Source organism: Talpa europaea (assembly GCF_964194135.1).
Source record: "Talpa europaea genome assembly, chromosome: 6".
NCBI lineage: Eukaryota > Metazoa > Chordata > Mammalia > Eulipotyphla > Talpidae > Talpa > Talpa europaea.
The window spans coordinates 24,843,755-24,863,310 of record NC_140072.1 but is presented as its reverse complement, the minus strand read 5'-3'; the positions used below and the strand labels follow the sequence as shown (position 1 = coordinate 24,863,310).

Genomic DNA, 19,556 nt, shown 5'->3' with positions numbered 1-19,556 from the left:
CATCTTTAAACACTATTTTTTCAAAAACAACAAAACAAAACAAAATCACAACTGATTTGTCACATTGGTAAAATTTACATCAGAATGCATTCAGGGGCCTCCCCTGGTGGCGCAGCAGTTGAGCTCTGGGCTGTAAAGCTGCCTGCAGCCTCAGCAGCGCAGGTTCGATCCCTGGCCACTGGGCAAGGGTCCCACATAGCGCACAGACCTCTCCGGCTGCCCACGCTCCCCTCAGCAGTGTACTTCGTCACTCTGCCTGTTCTGCTCTCCACTCTGGCTCTGGTGAATTCTCTCACCCTCCTGCGCTTCTGATTACCCAGTGCTTGTATGAATAAATAAATAAGTCTTAAAAAAAAAAAGAATGCATTCAGAAACTTAAATCATTTTTTAGTTTTATTCTAAAATGGAACTAGATATCTTTTAATACTGTCACATAAAAACATAAATGTTTAAGTACTCTATCAAGACGACATGAGCTAGGGCCTCCCCAGCGGCCCAGCGGTTGAGCCCTGGGTTGTGAGACTGCCCACAGCCTCTGCAGCGCCGGTTCGATCCCGGGCCACCAGCTAGGGTCCCACCAGGAAAGGAAAAAAAAAAAAAAAAAGTCATGAGCTATGTAGTTTATAACAGCTAAAATTTATTTTTGGAAATAAACCATAAGAAATTATATTCACGAAATCACAGCTCATGTTAAGATTCATTTATGTAGGAATTAGTATTTCTTATTTAATATTCCACTTTCAAAAGTCAAAGTTTTCTCTCAAAAGCAGCTTTAGTTAAGGCATTTCAACTGCTAAAGCTTCCAAATTTTCTTTCTCTAGTAAATGACAATATTACCTCATGTTAGCAATATATTTATATGAAAACAAGATTAATTTCTGGTTCTGTGAAATAACAAATAATGTTGCTTACTTATTTTTCTATTTCTAAAAACTTTTTTCCTTACAATGTATTCTGACCAAAAATTCATCTACTACCATAAAGTATAAGAGAAATTGTGCAATATAAAGGAAAGCAAAAAATTATTTTTGCTATAGCACTCTAAGCATGATGGCTGGTCCCAGGGAAGAACTTTACTCCTTCTATCACCAGAATTACTCACTTATTATTAAACAGGCCTCCCCCAGCCCCAAATTCTTACTTAATTTAACTCAGTTAAAAACATACTCAGATAATTCTAATTTTTATGCAGTTGTCTGGATGCGCTTAATAGAAACAAAAATTAGGTTTAATTACACAATTTCTGATTTGGTATTAATCAAGAGGCATTTTTCTATTATTTTCCATTGAAAGCTCCTTTTTATTTTTTTCCCTCTAGAATATTATAATGACCACCCTTGGATGGGGGGTGGGCAGGGAAAAAACAAGTTATACAAAGACTACTCTGCCCTTACAATGGAAGTATATTTGTTCATAAAGGGGTATAGAGTTACATATTTTATAGAAGTATGCAGGCAAATATTTACGCTGTTACTGACACATATATTTAAAGGGGGAAGGGAGAGGAAGGAATTTAGAATCATTCTCAAGTTTAAGACTTCTTTTGTCACAAGTAGTAAAGTCTATGAGACAGATATGAATTCCCAGGAAAGGAAAGATACATTACCAGTGCAGAAGTTCGTAAGTGTAGAAGAACCATACACTGAAGGGAGACCGGGCAAACTGTCTTCCATTCTTGCCACCTACGTTACAAGCAACATAAACCAGTGCTGTCTACGTTTCCTGCTGCTTTCCCAGATAGCTCCAGAGAAAATCCCGGCTCTCTAAATCTCACGACATACTTTACATTCTGAGGAAATCCTCCCAGTACAGATGGCCTACCACAAAGTACTTCTATGTTGGCACAAATAAAAACTTCTTAAGATAGCTCTTCTCCTGCCCCTTTGCTCCCTGAACTAAAGGAAAGTTCTCCACTTATTTATATAGAGACAAAGAAACTGAAGGGGAGAGAGCAAACAGAGTACACAAGCAAAAGAATAGGATACAGACAAAACCTTGGGCTGCTTTGGGGAGTGGCTACACTCCAAGCACTGGCAGAAACAGAGTTAGTGAGCCACAGGAATATTCACTACAATAGTTCACTGTCCTCAGGCACTACTTTTCTGACCTTTTAAATGGTAAAAAGTAAGGTATAACTGTTTCAAATAGTTTTTTTTTTCCTTCTGAAAGTGATATAGGAAACATACTAACTAGTTGCTGTAAATAAAGTTAAAGCCCCCATAGTGAATATTTTCTCAATTAGGAAACAAACAAGTGGGCAAAGCAAGTCATATTTCCCTTTTTTTTTTGGTTTAAAATAAAATTAAAAACATACAAAGAAACTAAAAGAACTTTCTTTTTTTATTTTAGTGTTAATACTAATTTAGTAGCTAACTTAGTATATAACCTTTTTCACAAAAGTAAGATAATGAAAGTAATTAACACTGTGAACAGTCTTACTTTTTAATTCACTAATAGTAAAATTGTTTAAAAACAATTCAACCACACTAGTAAGTGACCTATAAAAACAATTTATAACTGGTACAACAATCTTATTTTATTATTATTAGCACCACATAATAACCGAGATAATCTAATCTTAAATTCATGCCTACTATAAATTGTAAATAAATTGTAGTTATAAATACCTGTCTCGTAAAACCATATGAAAGTTAATGAATGCACATATATTTATTCTTTTGATAATTATTTCTAAAGCTAAGAGTGAAAAAATTCACACAAATAGTGTCAAAATAAAGCTATTGGTAGTTTTTCTCTTTAATTTGTTGCTTTTAAACTTTTCAATTCAGAAATTATAAATTTAAATCACTACAAAGTAAATTTATAAATTTAAATCAATATAAAATGAAACGTGTCTGCTATAAACACACATACCTATCTACAAAAAAACTGAAGAGGATAACTTAAATCAACCTGTACATTAAGAGCTGTGCTACAAAGATTAAGATAAGGATAAAGTAATAACAAAGTTGATTTAAAAAAAAAACACCCAGAAGAATGATGTAAAATGATCCAGACTGATATTTACAAAAAGCTTTTATGGCAAAAAAAAGAAAAAAAGAAAAAAGAAAAAAGAAAAAAGGTGGAACCATGAAAAGATTTGAGAGTTCCACAGTTACTCTCAGAAAGTACTTCACTCAACTAATAACTCGTGCAGTTCATCAAAGTATGAGTTACTGGAAAGATTAATAGGAGTTAAGTGGACTGGGGAGTGTGCATTGTGTTTGAGACAAAAGACACTGAGGAGAGACCACACAGGTAGAACAAATGCACACAGAATGGGAAATACAATAATACTAAAGAAATGTGATATGCCAGGCACCAACTTGGGAAGGAGTTCAAATTCTTCCTACTGATTTGTGAGAAGCTCTGAAGCAGATTGTGAGTTACTATGTATTCTCTTCAATCACCAGACAAATACTAGATTGTAGTTTCTATGAACCAGGTGCCCAACTATTCTTCTTTCCAATAGATGTAGCCCAGTTAAAATGAATTCTATGTCTTGGTCAAAGTTTTCTAAGATTAGAAGAAATGACAAGAAGTTACATAGCCAAACGCTTTCTAACCAGTAAATAAAGGCTTCTCTTACACAGCACAGTACAGTTTGAGTATTTGTGGTTTCAATCCCAGACCACCACATAAAGTGAGTATTGCAAGAAAGAAAGTCACATGAGTTTCTGGTTTCCCACTGCATATAAAAGTTATGTTTACATTAAACCATAGTCTATTAAGTGTGCAACAGCATATGCTTAAAAATGTACATACCTTAATTAAATGTGACACAGACACAAAAAATGATGAGAATTTGTTTGTATTTGTCTCTTTTATAAGAATACCAATCCCATAAAGACGCCACTTCCAAATTAGAATTTCAACATGTAAATTTGGGGTGGGATGGGGGGGGGAGGGCTGGGGAGGAACATATTCAGACCATAGCAGGCCCCTAAAAGTAAAGACTGCCTGTATTTGCTACCTGTATAGACATGCTTTAAATGGGCTGAAGTTTAATCATTATCTCAACATTTTGGTGTCCCCCCGCACCCTTTTTTAAAGATCTTAACCATTTTTAAGTCTGTCTCTATTATAGAAGTATCATGTAAGAGATTTTGAACTACTTAGTAATCCAGATCTATGACAGTATATGAAAAACATCTTGACTAAAACACATCTAGATAAATGAGTATCATCTTTGTTTACAAAGGCTATTACAATATTATTAATCTTTGGCCAATTTGAGTAATTATAAATAATAGTCTCTTAAGCATACTGGCCCAAGGTTACATTATGAGAAAGTTAAAATTGTCCTTACAGATCCTAGCCCCTTGCCTCTCCCCTTCAATTTGTACTCTTATTTAAGTAACTCTTGTGTCTTTTCAGATACTCAGTATTGTTTCACTGGACTTGTCTAGCGATTATTTATACTTGGGGGAAAATTTAAAATTCTAGTGGGAAAACAAATTCTGATAGCTTATAAGGGAATTTATGAATTAAATGATAAAATGAAAGTTGAATGAGGGGTTGTTTTTGTAACAGTTTTTTTTTGAGATAATTCATATAATTCACTCATTCATTTAAAATATACATTTCAGTGGTTTTTCATATATTTAGTGTTACAACCCTCTCATCTGTAATCTGATTTAGAATTTATATTTTTGCTTTATGTTTTAGTGAACTTTCCAATTGCTCGGCTTTAAACTCAAATGTGTATGCATACGGTGGTTAAGCATATTGTGCTGGATTTAGATTATGTGGATTCAAAAGTTGGCTTCACCATTCACTATGTAGAGTTTCTTAGCTAGCACTGAGTGTGTGTGTGTGTGCATGTGCATGCCATCCACAGTATTCTTCGTATAAAATGACTAACACACTCTTTTCACCATTAAGCGACGTCTATGTTCCCTCCTCATAGCTGGATGGGGATCTGTGATTGCTCCAATCAAATTACGGCAAAAGTGATTTAGTGCTCACATGACTGAGATTAGGTTGTAAAAAGGATACAGCCTCTAACTGATTTTTCCCTTTTGGGGAATCTAACTACACCATGTTGTGAGGTAGTTCATTAACATGACCACACTGAAGGACGCAGGTGGAGAAGAAATGAGACTACTCTGCTAAGAGCCAGCATCAACACTCAGACAAATGAGTTGGTGTCACCCCTCTACTATCTCAAGTATAGGATGCATATTTTAAGAACACCCAAGAGAAGCTTTCTTATCAGCAGAAAGCTCTATTTAGGTTTGTCTATATTATGTAAATATAATATACAAACACAGTGAAGCCTAAAAAACAATTGCTAGGTTTCAAATATCTAAAATTACTATATGAGATAGTAACTAACCATTACAAAACAAAAAGGACAAAACATAAAGAAATAAACTCCACATATAACATGAAGAATCAAGGTAGGTAAAGTTTTTTATTTACAGTAAAGTTTAACTCAAGGAAGAATGAATCTTGACAATTAGCAACTGGTTTCTCTGAAAAATCTTTTAATAAAACAAGAGACTCAACTGTCCTGATGGGTTAAGTATAATCCTGTATCACATCAAGAGGGCTCAATTAAATTATCTTCTACAAGACTCTGAATCCCTAAGATTAAAGATTCACGTTGTTTGAATATCCTTCTTTAATTACCTAATTAAGTCAAACATAAGAGAAAAATTTGAAACTACTACTTATATAAGTGTACATAAGCAAGTGGTAGTGAACTTTCTATTGCTTCTTAGAATTCAGAGAGAAATGCCACAATAAATAGGAATAAAATTCAGTGGAAATATATTAATACATATCTAGTCCTTGTGTCCTAACATGCTTAAACTCACAGGTAAATATTAAATTGGAAATGTATTTCCCCCAACCATGACAGTAACTGTCAGAATACTGGTATAAGCGCAAATTTACTTGACAAAAATGTTTCATAAAAGTTGAAAATAAAGGGCCTCCCCGGTAGCAAAGTGGTTGAGTGCCAGGCTGCGAAGCTGCCAGCAGCCTCTGCAGTGCAGATTCGATCCCCATCCGCCAGTGAGGGTCCCACATGGCGCGCAGACCTCTCCTGCCGTGCTCACTGCTCCCCTCAGCAGTGTACTTCATCAGTCTGCCTGTTCTGCTCCCCGCTCTGGCTCTGGTGAATTCTCTCACCCTCCCACTTCTGACTGTACCCAGTGCTTGCATAAATAATCTTTAAAAAAAAAAATTAAAAAAAGTTGAAAATAAAAACTTTCCTGTTTGCTTATGATGTAGTTTCAAAGTCAACCATGAAAGAAGTAGAACTTCTTTCTTTCTTTTTTGTTTTTCTGCCATTTTGTTATTTTCCACTCTGACCTAAGGATGCATGAGTCAGAGGGGTCAGATAAACTTCACATATATCCAGTTTGAAAAAATAAGCTATATTATTTTATTGGTTTCAATGGCTTTTCTCAACTGGAAAGAAACTAAGTTGTCCAACAATGACCTGGTAAACAATAGTGGACTAGACATTCAATGGAACATCAAACAATTATCAATTTATTTAATCTAAAACCTTAACATTTAGAAAACATTTTAAAAGTATATACACACTAGCAATATTAAAATATATATGAAATGGAAAAAAAATAGGGAGCATATTGATGAGAATAGGTATGCTTATGCTGGGATTACAGATGACTGCTTTCATAATGAAAAGAAAATGATTTCTCTTTTCCTGTCAAAGATCTTAGACCATTTTAAGTAAGAGATGTGTGTGAAAAATTAAACCAAAGTTTGAATATGTGATGATTATGGCAGGCTGAAAAGTTCCCAACCAATGAGTTGTCAGAGAGAAAAGAGGTAGCAATAAAGATTGACTATAACACCTGACTACCCTCCAGAGTAAAGAGTCATGAGGAAAAAGTAATTAAAATCTGTATCTGAGTCCCTGCAACCTAAATTCATCAGATAAATTCATCAAGAAAAGATGGCCAAATGACAACCAAAGTATAGCAAAACGTTAATTACAGAATCTAAGTAATGGATAAGTAGATAGCTGTTCACTATAAAAATCTTTCACCTTTTCTGCAATTAAATATTTTTCATAGTAAAACAGAAGAAAAACTACATGTGGTTGACTTACTTCTAGTGAAAATTTTAACAAATTGCACAGGACTCCTAGAAGCTTTTATAGGGAAATAAAAAGATTAAGGTTGCTGAATTTTTGAAAATCAGTTTGGATTTGAATACCATTCTATTTTTTTTTTTTTAAGATTCATTTATTTATTTATTTATTTATTTATACAAGCACTGGGTATAGTCAGAAGCGCGGGAGGGTGAGAGTATTCACCAGAACCAGAGTGGAGAGTAGAACAGGCAGAGTGAGGAAGTACACTGCTGAGGGGAGCAGCGGGCGGCAGGAGAGGTCTGTGCACCATGTGGGACCCTCGCCTGGTGGCCAGGGATTGAACTGGTGCTGCAGAGGCTGTGGGCAGCTTCGCAACCCGGCGCTCAACCGCTGCGCCAGCGGGGAGGCCCTGAATACCATTCTATTAAAAAATAATTAAAGCTTTGTATATACTAGCAGTTACAGATTCTTAGTTGCTGGAGTATAGCTTGTTTCCAAAAATGACACCTCCTCCCAATAACCTGCACCTTCAAGTATTCAAGCCCTTGTATAGTACCCCTGAATCTATGCTGGTACTGTGACTTATTTTTTAACAAACAGTTGCGTAACTTTCAAAACTAGATTTAACAAGTCCTGCAGATTCTCAGACTCTTGTTTCTTTCCCCAGGAGTACTCAGCTTCAATTAAAGAAGTAACTACTCTGAGAAAACATGCCAGAGAGGCCACATATACATGCTTAATTTGACAGTACCAGTTAAGCCCAGCCTGACAGTCATCCAGACATGTACCAGACATGTAAATGAAACTGTCTGACCTTCTACTTGAATATCACCAAGTGACCTTAATAGAGAAGAATTGCCTAGTTAAGCTCTGCCCAAATTCCTGACTCACAATGATGAGAAATATAACATGATTTGTTGTTTTAAGCTGTTACATTTTGGTGGGGGGGGGGTTATTTTTAAATCCAAAATAGATAAAATAAGCCACCTTAAACAGTAAATATCCTTTACTTTCATAAATTGATTCATGTTCAGAGAAATGGAAAAATAAAAACTCTAGGCTAAGGAAGTGAGAATAAAAACATAACTGAAAAGGCTAAGGGGTTGCAAATACCTCTGACTAGTCTTATTAAAATATAGAAACTCCACTGTATATTAAAAACTCAGCTAAGCAGCAAATTATAGTCTATTTCTTAACACATTTAATTTCTACAGTTTGGATAATATTTATAGCATATGTGTTAGGTATCACTTTTGGTATTTAAGTTCACACTGAATCCATTGTCTGATATTCTCTCAATGATTTATGTGTCCCACCCAAGTTGCTGCCTTCATGAAAAGTTAAGAGAATGAGTTGAATCTAGAACGATAAAATATCTTCAGCATGTATAATTTGGTTTTCATTGACTTGGTGGGAACACTTTTAAGTCAGGTAATTGAATGGCCTTGAAGCACCCAGTTGTAATTTTAAGGTTCAAACAGTATGTAAAGTTACAAATTGTAAATATTTGACCCCTGAAGATGAAAAAGCTAATACTAAAAGATCTATAGCCACCTGTACACATAGCAGCGTTGTTTACAATTGCTAAATCATGGAACCAACCCAAATGCCCTTTAACAGATGAATGCACAGAGAAACTCTAAAGCAAATATTATACAGTTGTAAAGAAAGATGAAACTGTGGCCTGCGGAACAAAATAGACAGATCTTGAGGTGATTATGTCAAGTTCAGTAAGTCAAAAAATGAAAGACATATTTTGGATGGTCCACTCACCTACAGAATACCCAAAGTATCAAAAAAAATTATACACAAACAATAGAAGAATAAAAATTTGAATTTGGCAAAAAGATGATAATGGTTACTGGAGGGAATAAGAGACTGGGTGGAAGAAAAGGGCGAGGGAGTCAGATGGACTACAGGCATGGGTGATTTGGTGGAGAGAATAAAAAAATAAAATAAAATAAATTGTACTTAAAAGCAAAAAAAAAGAAAGCATATAAAAAAATTACAAACTGAGATGAGGGTTCTCAAGGAAAGTTACTTTAAAAAAAAAAAAAAGGGGGGCCTCCCTGGTGGCACAGCGGTTGAGCGCTGGGTTGCGAAGCTGCCCGCAGCATCTGCAGCGCTGGTTCGATCCCCGGCCACCGGCCACCGGTGAGGGTCCCACATGGTGCGCAGACCTCTCCTGCCGCCCGCTGCTCCCCTCAGCAGTGTACTTCGGTCCTTCCGCCTGCTCTGCTCCCCGCTTTAGCTCTGGTGAATTCTCTCACCCTCCAGCTCTTCTGACTGTACCCAGTGCTTGTATAAATAAATAAATAAATCTTTAAAAAAATAAATAAATAAATAAATAAATAAATAAATAAATAAAAGGAAAAGAATACCAGAAATTCTTAATTTAAATGTAATTCAATTACTTCTTTCTCTCTGATTAATCCAACAGGATTGGAAATCAACTGTATATTCATACAAATGAGCTCTATGGAAATGACAATGAACAAACTGAAACTACACAAATCTTGTAAATATCATGCTAAGCAAAAGAAGCCAGACACAAGAAGCCACACTGAATGATTTCAGGAACAGTCTAAGATAGTAGCTACCCTTGGGAAAGTAAGCATAGGGATGGGGAGATATAACTTGGGAGTCATCAAGGGATTTTTCGGATTCTGGTAATGTTTGGTCTTCTGTGTTCTATATTGTCATAATCTGTGCACTTTTCTGTATGCATGCCATACTTTTAACTAAAAGTTTATGTTAAAAAGCTGTAAGATTGCAACATTTTTGCACCTAAAGCAAAGGTATTCAAATACCTCATTTTTGATACTTTACAGTAATATGCCCAGTTGTTTGCAGAGCTGTAGCACAAAGCAATAAAATTTTAGAAGATGGATTAAAAGATCACATAAGCCAAATGAGAATGTAGAGACTGACTTCCTCGGTTACACAACACAGGGTATTGGGCCAGGACTAGAACACGGGCTTCCAAATTCCATTCCAGTGTTTTACTACTACACAATATTGTAGTTGCTACTTTAAAAATAACTTCAGATATGTTTTCCTACTCCCAAGCCTGGAACACTACAATAGTATAATGCTGTCCCAATATTAACACTGTTAAATGTTATTAAGTTACAGAAATGAATAAAAGGTGTATGAATCTGCCTTCTAGTGGTGGTAAATAATGCACACATAGGGCCTTCCCGGTGGCGCAGCGGTTGAGTGCTGGGTTGCAAAGCTGCCCGCAGCCTCTGCGACGCCGGTTCGATCCCCGGCTGCTCCCCTGCCACTGGAGAAGGGTCCCATGCCAGCTGCTCCCCTCAGCAGTGTACTTCGGTCCTTCTGCCTGTTTTGCTCCCCGCTCTGGCTCTGGTGAACACTCTCACCCTCCCGCGCTTCTGACTGTACCCAGTGCATGTACAAACAAAACAAACAAACAAACAAATAAATAAATAATGCCTCTATTAAAAAAAAAAATAATGCACACATACAGTAAATATGCCTGTTAGTGTCATGTCAATTTTCTGTTAATTGAGTAGAAAAGAATTCTAATGAGAATAAAATTAAAATAGAATTTTAATAGTGACTTGATGGGTAAGAGATGCTTTCTAAAACCCATCCTTAAAAATAGCATCAAACATTTATATAAGTCTGGTTTCCTGTGATAAAATTTATGTAGTTAAAAAATTTACAGCAGTCTTTTTTAACATATATTTCCCTTCTCTTTGAAATTCTGAAGCAGTTGGGGCCTCCCTGGTGGCGCAGCGGTTGAGCACTGGGTTGTGAAGCTGCCCGCAGCCTCTGCAGCACCGGTGCGATCCCTGGCCACCGGGTGAGGGTCCCACATGGCCACTGGGTGAGGGTCCCACATAGCCACCGGGTGAGGGTCCCACATGGCGCGCAGACCTCTCCTGCCACCCACTGCTCCCCTCAGCAGTGTATTTCATCAGCCTGTCAGCTCTGCTCCCCACTCTGTCTCTGGTGAATTCTGTCACCCTCCCACGCTTCTGACTGTACCCAGTGCTTGCATAAATAAATAAAATAAAATCTTTAAAAAAAAAATTCTGATGCAGTTAAATAAAAATTTTAAATGCTAATGAAAAAGGTAAATTTGGAAGTCTAATATATAATTCATTAAAGGTAACTTTAAATAGATACTAATTCAAATTTCAATCACTATTTTTTTTTAATAGAGGCATGTTTTATTTATTTATTTGTTTGTTTGTTTGTTTGTTTTGTTTGTATATGCACTGGGTACAGTCAGAAGCGCAGGAGGGTGAGAGAATTCACCAGAGCCAGAGCAGGGAGCAGAGCAGGCAGAAGGACCGAAGTACACTGCTGAGGGGAGCAGCGGGCGGCAGGAGAGGTCTGCGCGCCATGCGGGACCCTCCTCTGGTGGCCGGGGAGCAGCCGGGAATCGAACCGGCGCCGCAGAGGTTACCGGCAGCTTCACAACCCAGCACTCAACCGCTGCGCCACCAAGGAGGCCCTCAATCACTATTATTTTTTAAGATACTTAAGAAATTAGATTTTTTTATTAAGAAATTAAAAACCATAACAAAAACATTATAATCTTAAAAGGTACAATAAAAAAAGATCCTAAAGTAGTCAAGCACCACAATAACTATAGAAAGGCATTATACGTAGTTACATAGGTATGTGAACAATAAAACTACCTTATAAAGCATTCTGGTTTTTATAATAACATTTAAAGTCACTACTTTAAAGTATGATATGCCTAAAGGGGTCAGTTCTAATTTTTAAAGAACTTGGATATTTAAAATCTCCAAATAAAAGATTATTAGAGACACTGGAATCTGAAAGAAATTCAAAATTTTAATTAGTGTATATTTGAAGTTACCTTATTCCAAAATGTTTATAAGCCACACTGATGTTATTCAGTACTTAATACCCAATGGTATATGATGATTTTTTTCAACTGTGCTTATAGATTCTTCATGATGTAAGTTTGTTCGTGATGAGAGACCATATTTCATACTTTGTAAAATTTCCCACAGTACCTACCATATTAGGTACACCAAGTACATTACAGGTATTTCAACAAATGCTGAAGCAAATACTAACAGAGTTAGAGTTGCAAAGGAAGCAGTATGCCCAAGCAATGTTTAAAGGTGACCTTCCTTCTAATTACTTTGAAGAGAAAATTTCGGCTTTTTAAATCTAACACTTTCCTAATATTTAAACAAACAATTTTTAATAAACATATCTTTCTATAAAACTGTTTTCTATCTATTGAGTAGTATAAAATTTTATTTTAAAATAAACTTGTCCAAAATCTAAGTCGTTTTATAGAAAAGTAAAGAGGTTCTCAAAAAAACAATTGGGTATGTCAAAGTGCTCCCCAATTGCCAAAGTTGAGCAATACAATCAACCAAAAATGCAAGGAGTTAAGCATCAGCACTATGAAGCTATCTGTAACTATTGCAGCACAAGTTCGATCCCCGGCCAGGGAGTTGACCCACATGGCGCAGCAGACCTCTCCAGTCTCGCCCTCTGCTCCTCTCAGCAGTGTGTTTCAGTCAATCTGCCTGTTTTGTTCCTTACTTTGTTTCTGGTGAATCCTCTCACTGGCCCCTGCACCTCTGGTCTGTACCCCAGTTCTTGTATGCATAAATAAATAAATCTTTCAAAACAAAACAAAACCCAAAGCATTAAAAAAAAAACTCCACAAGGTCATATTGACACAAATGAATGACTGAATAAAATAATAAGGGAAGAAAGACAAATCTCGGTGTAGACTTACAAATGAATTATGTAGATACGCTGCTTTCAAGGAGGTGGAGCATTCATGTGGGCTGTGCAAAATGACCTCTTTTCAAAGTGTACAGTATGGGAAGGAGAGGAGGGTAAACTTTACTGCTAAGAAACCTGACAAACACTACCTCTGTCAGGTGATCATGGTCAATATCAACAATTATAAATCATGTTGCTACTAAGTACCTTGATATAATGTGATGATAATAGCACTTTACCTCTGTGGTCTTCTCCTGTAAAACCCAAAACCACAGTTTAACTATGAGACAAATTCCAACAAAGGGATATCCTACAATATACCTGACAAGACTCCTCAAAATTGTCAAGGTCATCAAAGGAAAGTTAAAGAAACTGTCAAAGCTAAGTACACTTTAATATAAAAATTGATGGAATCCTGGAACAGAAGGACATAAGATAAAGAAGGAAATCTGAGAAAATCTAAGGAAATCTGCTAAAGATGGAGCTTCCATATGACCCAGCAATTCCACTCCTAGGTATTTACCCAACGGACACAGAAACATTAATTCAAAAGGGCACCTGCACCCCTATGTTTATAGCAGCACTATTTACCATAGCTATGGAAACAACCGAAATGCCCAAAAATAGATGACTGGATCAAGAAGATCAAGAAGATTCCATACACACAATGGAATATTACTCCGCAATCAAAAAAGATAAACTCATACAATTTGCAACATGGATGGAGCTGGAAGGGATCATGCTCAGCAAAATAAGCCAGAAAGAAAAAAAAAATATATCGGATGGTCTCACTCATAGCAGGAATTTAGAAAACCTAAATAAGGGACCAGGAGAAATTATAATGAAGTAAAAAATCAAAATCAACAAGCAACTATAAACCAGAGACACACTACAGGGGTGGAGGGAGGAGGGATTAGGGTCAAAATAAGGGGGGTGGGAATTGTATGGGGACGGTAACCAAGATCAAAATGCATACATAATGCAGAAATAAAAAAATGATGTAAAAAGTATACAAAATTAAAAATATTAAAAAAAAGAAAATCTAAGGAAATCTGAATAAACTATGTACACTGGTTAATATGTATCAATACTGGTTTATTAATTCTAACAAATATATCTTACTGCAACACTGCGATTTAAAAGAAATATATATATTTGATCATCCACTGAATAAATACATTTCTCTTATAACTGGTCTCCATCCACAGTTCCTGGCTCATAGTTCCTGGCTCACAGTTCCTTTCATTCCAAAAGTACTGGAATTTCTTAAGAGTTGAGAATGAAAAGGGTTGTCTCCTGTTATGTTAATAAGATGGCATATTTTGAGAAGCACCTTAGGTTTTGGGCATGGTTGCCAACAGAATCAACCAAGAGATCAGAGGGTCCAGTCCCACCTCCAGAAAGCCACCCGAGGTGACAAAAGCAAACACACAATATTTTTTAAGGCATTTATGAAGCAGTGTAGAATTGACTGTCAAATGAGTGACAGAGGCAGTAAGTACTAGAATTTAGAGGGAAAAAGTAATTGGGGGAGGGGAGGAAAGAGTGTAGTACTAGTGAAAGAAGAAAGGTTTGATTTGGGTCTTTTTTCCAAGCAGAAAAGAGAAAGGAAATTCCAAAGTGGGAGAATATCTGTAAATAAATGAATATTGATTATACACAGAGACTATCAACACCAAATATTGAAAAAAGTTGGAAAAGAACACCAGAGCCAACTGATGGGAGGGCTGTGAATCTTACACCAAAGAAACTTGGATTTCATACTATAAGCAATAGCTAACCACCAAATGATTCTGACACAGTATTAACACAAATAATTTCTTCAATTTTTGCCTATTATATGGCTTATCCACTCACTTGACAATTCCTAAAAGAACCTTTCCTTTTGGGCCTCCCCTGGTGGCACAGGCGGTTGAGCACAGCACTGTGAAGCTGTCCGCAGCCTCTGCAGTGCCAGTTTGATCCCGGCCAGGCAGCAAGAATCTCACATGGCACGGCAGACCTCTCCTGCCTGGTCCGCTGCTCCCCTCAGCAGTGTATTTCAGTCTGCCTGTTCTGTTCCCCACTCTGACTCTGGTGAATCCTCTCACCCTCCCACGCATCTGGCCTGTACCCAATTCTTGCATGCACGAATAAATAAATCTTTACAAAAAAAAAAAAAAGAAGAACCTTTCCTTTTTATTCCTCCATCTGCATGCCTAATGATTCAGGACACACAGCACAGAATTTAATACTGAACATTTAGTACATGCTTATCACAGCTCAGGTAAGCCAGAGAAGCTGACTTAGCACTAACCATATTGTCTCTACAAAGGACCATTTAATTCAGTAACTTCTATACCTATAATTGTTACTGGTCAAAATGAAAGTAATTTTAGTGTATCTCTTTTCTTTACCTTTTATTGATACACTTTACAATGTATAAGAACATTTTTATCTTTGGGTTGATCTGTCAATATTACAAGTTTTCACTAAGCATTTTAATTCAAAATCATGTATTAGTGATCACATCTGGAAGTATTTTTTGTGGCACCTAAGCCAAATTTAGACTAAATTCATTCTATAAGGTCAAGTTTATAAAAGGCAAATTGTAATCTAAGACACCAATTTTGTAAATTTGGCAAGAATCATCTTTTTAGAGAACTCTTATATTTCCAACACCCCTTTCCCTTAACACAGAATCAAATTACCTCAGCACCTAATATATAAAAAGGCCAAGAATCAAAGTGGTTTTTGATGATTACAGAACAAAAAGGCAATTTAACAGAAATGACTAAGAGATGAACAAGGTTTCTAAAAGCTTATGGTGTGGTAATGGGAAGAATTATTAAAGAATCTCAGAGACTTAGCAATTCAGGAAAATCTACTCAAAAGAACATCGGCACTAGCTTCATGTCTAACTTGTATTCAATATCTAACAGCAGTTTATTCTAAAGAAATGCTGGGAGAATTCTCCATTTGTCATTGTAGGTGGGGGAAGTATAATCACAGCAAACCATTTGCAAGGGTCAGCAAAATACTTGCCCACAAGTCAAATTTGATACCACCACCTATTTTTGTAGTGCCAGGGAAAAAAGAATGAAATTTGTTGCATTTTTAAATAGCTAAAAACCAAAACTCAAATAATTATATTTCAGGACCCATGAAAATTACATGAAATTCAGTGCCCACAAATAAAGTTTTATCAGAATACAGCACTCCCCCACCCCCCATTCTTCTATACTTTGCCTATGGCTGTTTTACCAAAAAAAAAGCAAACAAAAACAGGCAGAATTGAATAGTTCTGCCAGAAACCATTTGGCCCACCAAAGCCTAAGATACTTACTATCTGGCCATTGACAAAAACAATTTGCTGACCCCTGGCATACAGCAGAGTAGACAAGAGATTAAGCCTTAAGCATTGAAATCAGACCAACTTGGCTTCAAAATCTGTCTATGCCACAAGTTAACAGAGCTTGTCTAAAGTTATTTAAAGGTGCTAAAACTCGTATTTCTAATTTTTTTTAAAGACAAATAAGAATAGTATCTCTCTCATAAGACTACTGTGAGGATTAAAAAGGATATAAACATGCAAAATGTTTAGGACTGTATAATACATGTAAGCACTAAATAAACACTAGATGATGTTATACTTTTCTTATTATCAATACCATATAGTCACAGCAGAATCCTTCCCTATTAAATATTAAACTATTGGGGTCCAGGCCTTATATTTACAAAATATATGGTACCAAAGTACAGTACTTATCTCTATTCTGATTTTTTCCCCCTTTTTCTTTTCAAGCAAGTAGAACTCACACCAAAATATGTAGATAAGACTTCTATAAAATAGAGTGGCTATAAAGTCTAGAAAAAGATAAATATACATAAAAGTGCCTATAATATTTGTCATTCCAGACTTTATAATTTACCCTATATAACTGCTTCCATAGGCAATGGCAATATAAATAAAATCTAGTTACTCATGTGAACTTTGATGCATTAATACTTTTAATTAGAGATATGTGCCAAGACAGTTTGTTATGACAAATCAAATTTATTCAAGTTCAGAAAAACTAAATCATACTATATATAATATGGATTCAAATGTCTTTGAGATCCTGTTATAGAGCAGCCCCGATATTGAACGGGTTCCTGGCTGTGGGTCCTCACCCGTGTGCTTAAAAGGGACTTATGAATACTCCACTACAGGCACACACACAAGGTTAATAAAAGGTTTATTTACAAGGGAAAAGGAAATAAGGAAATAAGGAAAATGTACAACTTAGAGAGAAAATAGGGAAATAAAGTCTTCAATGCGTCCTACCCAATCCGACGACCTGGAAACCTAAAGTCACTCTCAGAGCTGGCCGGACGCTGCGAGCTGGCGGAGAGCCAAAATGGGGGAACCCCCCCAAAGCCCACGTGTCTGCCTTTTATATCCACCTGGCTGCTTAACCCCACCCTCAGGTCCCAGCTACCTTCCCTTTGGTGGTGATGGGATTTGGAGTTCCCAGTGTCTTTGGCTTTGGCCTGGGGTGGGGGTGTAGTCCACAAAGCCTGTATGGAATTAGCTTTAGGACATCCTTTTCCCCCTAACAATCCTATGATAAACAAAAATGAGATACCAAACATGAAAAGATAATCTATTGGACTATAAAGAAAAAACAAATTTACTTTCAAATGATATCTATGAAAAGTGTTATACCATACTTATTAACTTACAAATTTTGAAGGCTTAATAGTTTTAAGTTTAATTTCATAAACCAAGTTAAAAATTGACATTACATTGAGCCCAGCTGTGGGCCCTTGGGTAAGTTACTCAATCCAACCCTTTGTTTCCTCATCTATAAAATGGGGATAATAATACTAACCCTTCATAAACTTTATTATGAGGATTACATGAGTCAATACATGTAAAGAATTTGTAACAGAACCTGTCAGAGTAGTACTCAGTAAGTATTCATTGTAATTACATATACATTTAATTACATAATTAGATTGTGGTGGGAACGTTTCACAGTTGCAAGTCTAAGCTAGCATGCAGCCAAGAAAAACATTCTGAAAATTAGCAAAGGTCACCAAGTCTTCAGAAATTGAGTTATGCTAATAGAAATTAGAAGACATGTATCCTTCCTTAAAAGGAATTTATTTACATGCACTACAAACCTAAACTGTCATAAATCTGAAGACTGTCATCTTTCAAATTTGGGAACTTTGGGAAGTCCTACAGCACGGTTCATTTTGCCTTTGCAGTTAACAATCACAGAATCCAATTAACTTCATTTATCTGAGTTACCCCTAAGAGAATATAGCAGGTAATCCATGGAGAACAGAGAGATGGCAAAGACCTGGAATAAACTACATTGGTAATTTATGGTTGGGCCCTCATGTCTTGCCTATTTCCCCTACTCTTTCCTGCAAAACTCTGGCAATTTCAGTCCTTTGCTTTATGTGCTATTATTCTTTCACCAAAGAACCAATAAAAGGCATGCCAGTATTATCATCTGAGTGTCTGCAGAAACTAAAAAATGCCCAAAAGTTTTAAAACATTCCTTTGGATATGAATTTAAAATTATGATGTGTAGAGCCCAACTGCTTAACCTAAAGATTACTGTCTCTACAAAGAACGTTTATGAATATAAATTAGTGCCATTATTTCTAAAACAATCTTTTCAACTAGAGGGTCCTAGCGAAAAAGACAGCTTTTTATCCTAATGACTAATAAATAAGAATTCAATATAGGGCCTCTCCTGGTGGCGCAGGTGGTTAAGCACTGCAATGTGAAGCTGTCAGCAGCCTCTGCAGTACTGGTTCGATCCCGGCTGGCCGGCAAGGGTCCCACATGGCGCGGCAGACCTCTCCTGTCTCGCCCGCTGCTCCCCTCAGCAGTGTATTTTGTCAGCCTGCCTGTTCTGTTCCCCACTGACTCTGGTGAATCCTCTCACCCTCCCACACATCTGGCCTGTACCCCAGTTCTCGTATAATAAAAATAAATCTTAAAAAAAAAAAAGAATTCAATATATATTTGTTGAATGAATTAAATTTGTTGAATGAATAAATTAAACAACAAATTTAACATTTTCTCCATATAAGCATTTACAAGATAGCGGTCTGTAAACCAAATGTACAACTTTGGTTTATCAATAAAATTCTTCCTTATTCCTTATTTATGTCTCTGGAGTACTGACATTTCTATTCTGAAGCTTAAGCAATCTTATTTAGCCAGTTATTGCTCATCTCATTAAGGAAGAACACAGTGTCAAGATTGTTTTTTGAGATTGGCACAAATGATGTTCCATGCAATATTTACCACCTCATAGCAAATAGTCACCTTCCCCATGCTTCTACAATAACACATTTAGTTTCCCGAGCACACTCACCATCTAACAAGTAAATGGTAGACCTCAGTTTTCCGTAAAGCTTGGTTCCTTCTCTTTCCTAGCCAGCCCCTCTTGATAGGATGTCCTCCTTTCCAACACTTTTTGCTATGCCCTTTGCAATGCCGCTTCTTTCACAAACTTCTTGCAGAATCTCATTTTGCCTCTCTTTTTCTATACGTCTCATACATTAGATAATGGGAGATAATCTTCCTACTATGCTGTGTACAGGATTACTCCAAAAATCTCTTGTTATATACCACATGCACCACCACAAATCCATGGTCGTCGAACTCATCTGAATCTCTCCCCATTTCCCAAGTAAATTTCTACACCCCTGAGCCTCAGTTAACTATTATATTCCAAACCTT

At 36.5% G+C, this 19,556-nt stretch overlaps 1 protein-coding gene across 1 annotated transcript in view; it reads right to left on the bottom strand.

The window, feature by feature from the left end:
* The window catches only part of EML4 (EMAP like 4), a gene marked incomplete at both ends in the record, with an annotated part of 81,771 nt that extends 80,098 nt beyond the window's left edge, over positions 1 to 1,673 (bottom strand). The window contains one exon of the mRNA XM_084234941.1: positions 1,607 to 1,673. Coding sequence (XP_084091067.1) covers positions 1,607 to 1,673 — 67 coding nt within the window. The remainder of the gene's footprint in view (positions 1 to 1,606) is intronic.
* Positions 1,674 to 19,556: the final 17,883 nt, after the last annotated feature.